Source organism: Mus musculus, chromosome 1, assembly GCF_000001635.26.
Source record: "Mus musculus strain C57BL/6J chromosome 1, GRCm38.p6 C57BL/6J".
Lineage (NCBI taxonomy): Eukaryota > Metazoa > Chordata > Mammalia > Rodentia > Muridae > Mus > Mus musculus.
Window position 1 is genome coordinate 127,740,087 of NC_000067.6, and position 12,346 is coordinate 127,752,432.

Below are 12,346 nucleotides of genomic sequence, written 5' to 3' on the forward strand. Positions count from 1 at the left end.
TGTCCTTAAAGTGGTGATCACTTGATATTATTTATGGGATAACAACTTCCGGTTCCCCTTTTCCTGCCAGCTGTGCATGCTGTGGTAAATTCCTTAGGGAAAAGAGGGCCATTCCAAGCCAAAGATTTTAGAGCATGAATTTCAAAGCTTTAGTTTTAAAACAAAATGGTATATCCTCAGAATGACAATGGTGCATTTTATTGAGACTATTTTTAGTTCAGGTCTGGAAATGGCTGGGTGGGCAAAGCACTTGTCACACAACTGTACAGATCTGAGTTCAGATGCACCGACATATATAAAGCCAGATGTAGTAGTGGCAGTTTCCACAGTCTCAGCACTCCTGTAGTGAGGTGGAAGGCAGAGGCAGGAGAAGCTCACGGGTAGCTAGCCTGGAGCACCAGAGGTGAGATGGCAACTGAGACAAAAAAAAAAAAAATCTTCAAAATCTCATGGGCAGCCAGCAACAAGGAACAAGGGTGAGATGAGGACTGATACCTAAGGTTGTCCTTTGATCTTCACATGCATGCTGTGTCACAAATGATTTATGCACACACACACATGTACATGCTTACATTCATGCACAGGCACACATACACAAGTGCACACATATACTCACACAGACACACATACGCATGCACGTACACATGCATACACACACACAAGCACGTACACATATACACTCACACAGGCATACATACACATGCACACACATACATACATACTTTCACACTCATGCACAGGCACACATTTATCTCCTGTCACCTCCCTTCCTCCCTATAAGTCCCTTTCATGCCCTTTTGTTTATGATCCACTGATTTTTAACCAGGGTCTTCTGTGTGAACATAGTTTTAAAAGATCCACAGGAATCTGGTGGGCTTGCTATTAGCTACTCAACTGAAGACAATAACTGTCTTTCCCTCCCACCCCCAAATTCATCAGTGTATCCCATTAGGTCAGCAAGGGTGGGTACAGCCCAGTGAGACCTATTGTAATGAGTCATTCTGGAACTGATTGATAGTACCAGCCTTGTGTAGGCAACAGTGCTTAATTAAGACTTTTGAGGTAGGATTTCATGCATAGCCCAGACTGGCCTTGAACTTACTATGCATAACCAAGGAAGGCCTTGAAGTCTTATTTCTCCTACATTCATATCTGGAGGTACTACAATAGTAGGAATTACCACCATGCCCAAGCAGAACTGTAATGCCCAAGCAGGGCTGTTTTATAATCAGTGGTTAAACACATACCCAAGTAACATTTAAATTCAGCTTTATAAAATCTGGAAGCAACTCTGTGGACCACTCTGGAGAACACCTTTGTAGCCCTGGATCTCAGTAAACTGGGGTTGTTTGGAGACAGGGCTTGGAGACAAATGTGCTTTCTACATCCCTGGTAAAGAACAAGTCACTGTAAATGTGAAGAGAGAGCAAGAACCCACCCAGAGGAAAACAGTGACTTGGATGACCGGAATCAGAAATTGTCATTTATGACTGCAACAGAAGTGCACGTCACCTTTTTTTTCTTTTCTTTTCTGTATGTTTATCTCAATTATTGTTTTTGAGTAATAGTCATGACCCACTTGCAAAGAGTATAGTCTTTCACCTACACACAGTTCTAAGCACCTGACACAAATTAACTCATTTAGTTCCTAAAATGAACACTGGAGGTAGGCTCTCTTCAGATCTCAGATTTTAAGATTCCTGGATCCAAGCAGACCTTGGACTCGAACTCCAGAGGCAGTCTCACAACACCCAGAGGAAACTCCACTCCCAGGCAATCTAACATGCTCAAGATCCCAGGAGCTTGGTCACACCAGGATCTCAGGGTCCCAGAGGCAGCTTGACTCCCAGGAGCTCTGACACATCCAGGATCTCAGGACAGGATCCCGGAATCACAGGATCACAGAGACAGTTGAACTCTGAGGAGTTCTGACACAACCAGGATCACAGGAAGGACAGGTTCCAGTCAGATATAGTGAGGGCAGGTAGCACTAGAGATAATCAGATGGTGGGAGGCAAGCATAAGAACATTAGCAACAGAAACCAAGGTTACTTGGCATCATCAGAACCCAGTTCTCCTATCATAACAAGTCCTGGATATACCATTACACCAGAAAAGCAAGATATGGATCTGAAGTCACTTCTCATGATCATTATGGAGGATTATAAGAAGGACATAAATAACTCCCTTAAAGAAATACAGGAGAACACAGGTAAACAGCTAGAACCCCTTAAAGAGGAAATGCAAAAGTCCCTTCAAGAATTATAGGAAAACATAACCAAATAGGTGAAGGAATTGAACAAAACCATCCAGGATCTTAAAAATGGAAGTAAAAACAATAAAGAAATCACAAAGGGAGACAACTCTGGAGATATAAATCCTAGGAAAGAAATCAGGAGCCATAGATGCAAGCATCACCAACAGAATACAAGAGATGGAAGAGAGATTCTCAGGTAACATAGAAAACATGGAAACAACAATGCAAAAAGATCCTAACTCAAAACATCCAGGAAATCCAGGACACAATGAAAAGACCAAACCTATGGATAATAGGAGTAGATGAGAATGAAGATTTTCAACTTAAAGGGCCAGCAAATATCTTCAACAAAATAATAGAAGAAAACTTCCCCAACCTAAAGAAAGAGATGCCCATGAACATACAAGAAGCCTACAGAACTCCAAATAGACTGGACCATAAAAGAAATTCCTCCCAACACATAATAATCAAAACACCAAATGCGCTAAACAAAGATAGAATATTAAAAGCAGTAAGGGAAAAAGGTCAAGTAACATATAAAGGCAGACCTATTAGAATTACACCAGACTTCTCACCAGAGACTTTGAAAACCAGAAGATCCTGGACAGATGTCATACAGACTCTAAGAGTACACAAATGCCAGCCCAGGCTACTATACCCAGCTAAAGTCTCAATTACCATAGATGGAGAAACCAAAGTATTCCATGACAAAACCAAATTTACACAATATCTTTCCACAAATCCAGCCCTTCAAAGGATAATAAAGGGAAAACATCAACACAAGGAGAGAAACTATGCCCTAGAAAAAGCAAAAAAGTAATCTTTTAACAAACCTAAAAGAAGATAGTCACATGAACAGAATCCCAAATCTAACAACAAAAATAACAGGAAGCAACAATTACTTTTCCTTAATATCTCTTAATATCAATGGACTCAATTCCCCAATAAAAAGACATAAACTAACAGACTGGCTACGTGAACAGGACCCAACATTTTGTTGCATACAGGAAACCCACCTCAGGGACAAAGACAGACACTACCTCAGAGTAAAAGGCTGGAAAACAATCTTCCAAGCAAATGGCCCCAAGAAACAAGCTGGAGTAGCCATTCTAATATCTAATAAAATCAACTTTTAAGCTAAAGTTATCAAAAAAGACAAGGAGGGACACTTCATACTCATCAAAGGTAAAATCTACCAAGATGAACTCCCAATTCTGAACATCTATGCTCCAAATGCAAAGGCAGCCACATTCATTAAAGAAATTACAAAAGCTCAAAGCACACATTGCACCTCACACAATAATAGTGGGAGACTTAGCACCCCACTCTCATCAATGGACAGATCCTGGAAACAGAAACTAAACAGAGACACAGTGAAACTAACAGAAGTTATGAAACAAATGGATCTAACAGATATTTATAGAATATTTCATCCTAAAGCAAAAGAATATACCTTCTTCTCAGTACCTCATGGTACCTTCTCCAAAACTGACCATATAATAGGTCACAAAACAGGCCTCAACAGATACAAGAAGATTGAAATAATCTCATGCACCCTATCAGATCACCACGGACGAAGGCTGGCCTTAAATACCAACCAAAACAATGGAAAGCACACATACACATAGAAGCTGAACAATGCTCTGCTCAATGATAACTTGGTCAAGGAAGAAGTAAAGAAAAAAGTAACGGCTTTTTAGAATTTAATGTAAATGAAGATACATCATACTAAAACTATGGGACACAATGAAAGCAGTGGTAAGAGGAAAACTCATAGCTCTAAGTGCCTCCAAAAAGAAACTGGAGAGAACATACACTACCAGCTTGACAGCACACCTGAAAGCTCTAGAACACAAAGAAGCAAATACACCCAAGAGGAGTAGATGGCAGAAAATAATAAAACTCAGGACTGAAATCAACCAAATAGATACAAAAAGAATCAAGAAAACCAGGAGCTGATTCTTTGAGAAAATCAATAAGATAGATAACCCCTTAGCCAGACTAACCAGAGGACACTGAGACAATATCCAAATTAATAAAATCAGAAATGAAAAGGGAGACATAACAACAAAATATATCTTAAAATAATTATTCTGGGGCTGGAGAGATGTCTCAGCGGTTAAGAGCACTGACTGCTCTTCTGGAGGTCCTGAGTTCAAATCCCAGCAACCACATAGTGCCTCACTGTCATCCATAATGAGATTTGACGCCCTCTTCTGGTGCATCTGAAGACAGCTACAGTGTACTTAGAAATAATAATAAATAAATTTTTTTTAATTATTATTCTGTTTGTTGAATATTAACAGCTGAAAATATTAAAATCATGTTTGACAAACATTATTAATAATTTTATTAATATTATTGATAATTTTTCTCACTGTGCTTGAAATTAGAATTTTCTTAATGTTTAATTTCAAAAAGTTTTTGCTATTTTGAAAATTTTAAAATATACTTACTGATAAAATAATTTCTCTCCTAGAAACATGATAATCTTTTTTAAGTAAACTTATGGTTAGACAATGTACATAGATATATAATGTGTTTTAAATACTCTATCACTATGCCAGGTGGTATCATATAAGGGCTTTTGAATATATTTCTTAATGATTTATTTTTAATATTTTATGTTTTTACTATGCTTAATTCCCAAAGAATATTTTGTATGTTTTGAAGCAATTTAGTATTCAACATTTGATACAGGATCCTCAGTTATGAATAGTATTAAATGTTCATTAATGATATTTTTAGAATATAAAAGTTATATGAACAAATTTTTATGTATTATTTGATTCTCAAAATACTCAATACTATTAATATATTTGATGTATAAAATGCATTTAAATAATTAAAAATTTAAGAATAAAAAGATTCCTGGACTCTGGAGCCAAACTCTGGGGACTGAGGACCATGGGACTTTAGCCAGACTAATTTAGGAGCCCAGTGAAAGTACTTGAGAGATATACTTGTCAGTAATGACCTAAAATGAAAAGCTCAGGGGGAGGGGGGAAGAAAGATGGGGGCCAGAAAAAAGATGGAATAAAAAATGGGAAGCGAGTAGAAGAGCTGGCTGGGCAGAGGAACAGGGAGAGTGATAACGGGCAACTAGGATCAGGATACAGTTTCGATGGTATGCATATAATATGTGTATAATTAACATATGCTGCTTGTTTTAAAGGTGGAGAAATGTCTTGCCTAAACACCATTTTGCCACAAGGAGGGTAGAAGAAAACCTTGACAAATAGACTCGGGTCACTTTTCTGGAATGACCCAATTTTGTCCAACTTTCTCCTCACTGCAGCGCTGAGGAGGGGGAGCGGGAGAGCGCCTGAGGGAGGAGCAGTGAGGGAGAGGCAGTAGGTTGGGCCAGAAGCTGCTGGTCTCACCCCAGGAAGAGCTCTTCTCCTGACAGGTGCCTCTTTCCTTGTGTTCCAGGAGTGACAGTCCAAGCTCTTTCCACAGTTCCTGTCATGTTTAGCTACTGGGTGAGTGTGAAACCTCTGACCATCTCCCTGGTGATGAAGGCTCATGTCCAGAAGGTGACAGATGACTTACATCTTGGAATTGGTTCCCTCCATCCTCTTCCCTAACGGTCCTCCTCTCTCTTTCTTTGGTTGGTTATTTCTGAGAAAAGTTCTCCTGTAGCACAGGATGGCTTCAAACTTGCTTTGTAGCTAAGGATAACCTTGAACTTCCGACCCCCTGCCCCTATCTCCCAAGCACTAGGATCACAGATGGGTTGCATCATGTCCAGTTTATGCAGTGCTAGGGCTGGAATCCAGGGCTTCTTACATGCTAGGCAGGCACTCTGCCCACTAGAGTAGTTAGAGCCACATTCTAGCTCCATCGGTTCCATTATAGGTCAGTAGCATACTCTCCCTGAGACTGCCCTCTTAGCTATGTCCTTGCTTCAGGTCAGGAGCCTGTATGTAGCCATCAGGCCCACATCTAGATTCACCCACAGTTCAGTTGTAGACTGAGACCCCACCAGAGCTTGCTTACCTGTCTGGACTCACCTCTGTAATCAATGCCTTGCCAAATTGCTGACAAGCCAATGCATGCAGAGGTAAGAATTTTAAAACAGGATTATAATGGCCAGCTACGTTACACTGTTGTAGAAATTATTTAACCCCTGACCTGTGGTTTCTACCCCACCTTTGACCCTTTAGTTCCCAGATAAAAGACACACACAGCTTTTATATTTACAATACCCCTTAAACAGCACAAGAGCTGGGCACAGATACTTACCCTCTATCTTATTAGAATCTACTTTCCTATCAATAACCCTGAATTATTACTTACTGCCTACTATGCTGCATATGGGATGTTCTTAATTCCAATTGATCAGCCCACATTTTTATGGTTCATGTAACCCGTGGTGGTTTCTCCTTCTTCTTCCTGTACCTTCCTCTCCTCATGGTTCCTCTCTGACCCCAAGCCCAGGAAACCTAGACCTCACCTATATCTCTCTGCCCAACTATTGGCTGTTGCCATCTTTATTTACCAATCAGAAATAACTTGGGAGGCAGGGCCACAGGTCTACATGCAGACTGCAGAAGTAGGGGGCCACACTTAGCATTCAGTAGACAGCAAGAACAAACCTCAACATTATGCCTCCTGAGGAAATGCACAGAAGGGAAGCCCTGGATCCCCTGCCACAAGTCAACAGTTCTCAAGCACTGAGTTTCAGGACTGATTCTGAGACACGGGGTTGGGAGGTAACTTTTGGTACAGAGCTAAGAATGTGTTAACCTGGTAGTTGTTATGGTTGACATGTGATTTAGAAGAAATGCAACCACCGGCCACTCTCCACCTGATTTCACAAGTCCAGCAGGTGTCACTGGGTTCTCTATGCTCCTGATTAGATCACTACATAAAATACCTCAGTGTAGGGTCTGGAGAGATAAAGTGCTTGCTTTGTAAGCACAAAGATCTGTACTTACAAAATCCCTAGAACCCACATATGGGACCTTGAGAAATGGTTCAATGCCACGGACTGGCCTCAGTTGGTCCCTCAATCCACGGGAGAATCAGGGTCCTGGTACAGGTGGACAGGGAGTTGGCAAAAAGTGACAAACAAATACGGACACAAGGGAGTGTTGTATCTGAATGTAATTTGTCAAAGTGAGAATCAGACATACATTACAGAAGAAAACAAAGAAGTTAGGTGACACAACAGCCAAGGTACATTGAAGTTATCTGACACGAAACAGAGAAATGCATTCAAAAGACTTACAGGAACTAGGCAATGTTTACAGTTGAGATAAGATAAGCCCTAACTAGAGTCAGCTAATGACAGGGGCCAGGTGAGGATTTCACACCCTAGCCACAATTTATGCTATTTCTCTGAGCCTTGTGAAAGCTTGCACTAGGGGTTCTGCTTTAGCAAACCTTTTCATGAATAATGCAATACTGTAGTTCTTCCTTAAACCACAAGCCTCCTTTTCCCTAGGCCATGGTAAATTCTTACATACAGGAGTAACTTGGCTGCTCTTCTAACGTGTCTGTAGGGATTCTCCATTTGTCAGAAGAACTCACCAACTTTCTTCTAATATGCAATGTACTCTGCCATACCTGACTATAATGAGAATTCTAAGTTTACTATTTTGAACTAGCCCTGAGAATACTAGCTCCTATCCGGCAAACTGAGATGGCTCCTATCCGGCAAACTGAGATGCCTGATTGCTAACTGTCAACACTGGGCCATTTCGTCTGGATGAATAACATTCTTAGGAAATTCCAAGCCCAGGGTCAGCTCAAGGACTGCCTAGGACATTGGTGAAGGCCAGACAGTAGAGTTCAACCTGATTTAGGTATTAGTAAAATCATTTCTTGGAGGTACCTATAATAAAACAATACTGAAAGAAAGCACACAGATCCAAGCAACGACTAACGCAGGGACAAGTTTGGAGGGACAGGTTTGGAGCATTCGTGTCGAGGTTCCAGGAGACTGAGTTTCCATGAAACTCTTTGCCTCAGGACTGCCTCCAAGCCTTTAGGCCTGTCACAGAGACTTCACTGGAGTGGGTAAGAGGGATCAGTGGCTACTCAAGCATGAGCACCTGAGTTCTGATCTCAGAGCATACTTTAAAAGGCTAGGCATGGTCGCATTTGAGTCTGTAACCCTACTACTGTAGACACTGGAAAAAGGGAACTCACTATAGCTTAGTGAAAGGGGCAGGATGGAGTTGGGAGAAGAAAAAAATCAAGCCTATCTACCACAGTGTCAAGAGGACAGACGAAGACAGGACCCGAACGGAAGTCGGGCTGGTATCCTTCAAGGAGCCAAGACAGAGCTATCTTGATGGTAGCTTCAGATACTGGGAAGGTCTTGAAAGTCTGTCTGCTGCTGGTAGTGGCTCATCCTCACTCCTCGTCTAAGCTGGAGCAGCCCAGTAGTTAGCATATCAGGCTCAGAGACACTTCTGGCCTCCGTTCTAATTAACCAGCAGCATCCCGGTAGTTCTCTTTGCAGACTCTGTGTCTCCTGTGGCCAGTACCTCTCTCAGCTCATGGCTCAGCTTCCTTTAAGGCATAAAATCATTATGACGACGGGTGAATATTTTCAGGCAGGAGGCAATGTTGTTTAGAACAAACGTCTAACCGGGTAGGTTTTGACTGGTATGGAACCTTTCCTCTTTTCACCAGGCCAAACCTAAGGATACTTTGGAGCTGTGCCAGTTTTTAAACAATGACCTAGCTGCCACCGTTGCCAGATACCCTCGAAGGTTTGTGGGTTTGGGGACGTTGCCTATGCAAGCCCCGGAGCTGGCCGTCGAGGAGATGGAGCGTTGTGTTAAGGCGCTAGGATTTCCAGGAATCCAGATTGGCTCCCACATCAACACATGGGACCTGAATGACCCGGAACTCTTCCCAATCTATGCTGTGAGTAGAGGTGCTCTTGCTCTGCCTGTGAGCACCCGCACAGCCTTGGGCAGTCGGGGACCAAGAAGGACGCATTCCCCCCAGGGAAAGGAGCAAGAGACAATAGGCCAGGGACTTTAGATGTAGGTAGGAGATGTAGAAACCTACCAAAAATCCTCCCAAAAGAGTGTATCATTCTATAGAGGGGATGATGGGACACTTCCAAGGCCTGCTCCGAGGTTAACTCTGGTGAAGTCCCTCTCTTCCTGGATCCCGTTTTACACCGAAGCCTAAATGCCATCCTCATTGCTAGCACTTTTCATAATCAATCAAACACACGCGCACACACACACACACACACACACACACACACTTTTCTTTTTGCTATGGAAAAAATAATATTTTTCAAAAATATGAAGTAACTTTGGAGAGACTGTAGAAATGCAAATAGTATAAAAGGGAAAATAAACACACCTGGCCAACCTGGGCTACATAGTGAGTTTCAGACAAACCTGAGATAGATAGCAAGATCCTGACTCAAAACTCTCAAAATAAATAGAGACAGATAAGAAGGAAGAAGAGAACGAGGAGGGAGGAGGGAAAAACAAATATGGATTGATTGATATATCAATAAATGGGTGGATGACATACAGGTAGGCTATAAATAGGTGATCGATAAATGATAGATAAGTAGAGCTTTTATATGTATAGATAAGAATGCCGGGAAAAAGTTAGAATTTGATAAGCTCAGATGGTGAGTATATGATTACTTATTGTGTTATTGTTTATAACTTCTATATTTAAAATATTTCACATTAAAATACACTTTCAAAATCGCACTATCCAGTTCTGAAGTGCCCAGGTCCACACCCTGTCGTCCTCTCTACCACTCTCTCTCCTTCTTATCCTGTAACTGAGCCAGCCATCCTAGGTACCAGGATTGAAGATCCATGATTCTTCCCTCAGCTGCAGCTTTTACAAACCTCACAGTAACAATGGCATGAGATGGTTTTCTATTATTTCCATTGTAGTGCAAAAACCTTGACTACTGATCTAAGTAGATATTTGCAGACTTGCAGGCATGCTGCTCCCTGTCGCTTATTCATTTAATATTCATGGAGCTCTAATTACATGCCAAAAAAATGTCCACGTCTGCGTCTGTGGCAACTGCCCACTATGTGGGGGATTGCCTATGAGACTGCCTCTTAAAGATTTAATATTCTTCTTAGTACTGAACTCTTTGAACGCATCCGCTACAGAGACTCGGCTGATGGAGAGAATGTTTTCTGAAAATTCCAGTGAGCTTTGAACAAGGATTTATTTACTCATGCATCCAAGTTGCTTCAGCACAGTGTGCGAGAGTCTTCAGCTACAAGTCATTTTTATTATTCACCAGAAGTGGATTTATAAATTCCTAGGGGCTTAGAAAGCAATCGCAGCTGCCGGAGTGCACATAGACATTTTCATCGGAGTGACGGACTCTACCTATCCATCACTCCAATTAGATTATTTGGGAGCATGCCAGTCTCTGAGGGATTTAGGAGTACATCCTGACTCCAGTTGACCTGCAGTGTCCCTGGGCCGACAATCTATTTGTTTGGTTAGCAAGGCTGGCTTGCTTAGCTCTTCTCTAGTTTGCGTCAGTGACGTGCTCAAACAAATGGCAAGAGTTTCTGACAGTCAAGTTAGTGCTGTCATTTCAAGATAGTCCTGGCACTCCACAGCATCCAAATGCTGCACCCCACCCCCACCCCTGGCTCTAGACCTCTCTCCTAAGTGAATAAGCCTAGGAACAAACACTCAAGTACAAAATGACTCCACATTGCTGTATGAGAAAAACAGAACATTAGCATCTGACAGTCTGACTCTACCACATATCAGTTGCCAAGACCTGACTAAATTACTTAGGTTCTGTCTTCTCTATAAAGAGGCAAGTATGAATATATGTCTCTGAACATGTGTAACACAGAGAGTGCATGTCTCATAGATGATCAAACCAGTTAGCAGCTGTAAAATTCCTCTGTGGGTGAAGGCCCGATATGAGGCTCAATGTCTTCCTCAATTGCTCTCCACTTGATCTTTAAATTTTCTCTTATGTGTATTGGTGTTCTGCCTGCATGTATGTCTATATACCACACATGTACAGTTTCCTCAAAGGCCAGAAGAGGCCTACAGGTCCACTGGGATTGGAGTTTCAGACCAATGTGAGCCATCTTGCAGGAGCTCAAATCTAAGGCTGGTCCTCTGGAAGAGCAGCCACAGTAGCTCTCAGCCACTGAGCCATCTCAACAGTCCTTTCGCCTTATTTTTTGTGACAGGTTATCTCAATGAACTTGGAGCTTGCTGATTCCACTAAACTGAGTGGCTAATGGATCAAGGGATCCTCCTGTCTCTAATCCCCAGCCCTGTGGTTGCGTTTACAGGATACCGTCCCCAGCTTTTGCATGGGCTCTGGGGATCCGAACTCTGATCCTCATGCTTGCACGGCCAGCCCTTTACTACCTGAGCCATATCTTCAGCCTAATCATTGTGAAACTCTTATGGCAGCATTGGTATTAAGCAATCCATGCTTGTTAGTTATGATCTTGAGAGTGTATGTGGTTTTGTGTTCTCTACCATGCCCCACACAAAGAAGGGAATTGTTTTTCACATTAATTTGAATTCCATCAAGTCTTTTCCTAATGAGGGGTCAGATCTCACAAGGTACCATGATCAGATGCCTTGGTGAAGCCTACACCATTTCGATAAGTCAGTATTTTTTTTTTCCAACTTGTACTCATGATCGGAAAGCAGTTAGCTTCTGTAACTTCAGAAAGCTCTGTGCTCCTCAGCCCACTGATTTGGAGATCTCCAGTTTACCCTTTGCCTGTCACATCCAGGAACCCAGCTATCCAAAACTGTGCCATTTAAAAAACGCTTACATATACAAGTCACACTCCATCAGCCGGGTGAACACAAATATTTACATACATTTTTATCTCAATACACTTAAAAAGAGGCCGTCCTGATGAAAGCTTGTTTGGAACTTTGGTGAGCGCTGACATTATTACACTAGCACTGACTATTGTGCTAGTTTTCCTTCTGTTGCTGTGATAAAACACCATGATCAAAGCAACGGGAGGGAACAGTGGGCTTGGCCCTTCCACATCAACCACCAATCAAGAAAAGGCTCCCACAGATTTACCTACAGGCCAGCTGATGGGCACAGTTTCTCACTTGAAGTTTTCT

At 41.9% G+C, this 12,346-nt stretch overlaps 1 protein-coding gene across 1 annotated transcript in view; it reads left to right on the plus strand.

The window, feature by feature from the left end:
* Positions 1-12,346, plus strand: part of Acmsd (amino carboxymuconate semialdehyde decarboxylase) — a 38,152-nt gene that overhangs the window by 10,674 nt on the left and 15,132 nt on the right. Inside the window, exons 4-5 of the mRNA NM_001033041.2 lie at positions 5,690-5,739; positions 8,903-9,139. Coding sequence (NP_001028213.1) covers positions 5,690-5,739; positions 8,903-9,139 — 287 coding nt within the window. The remainder of the gene's footprint in view (positions 1-5,689; positions 5,740-8,902; positions 9,140-12,346) is intronic.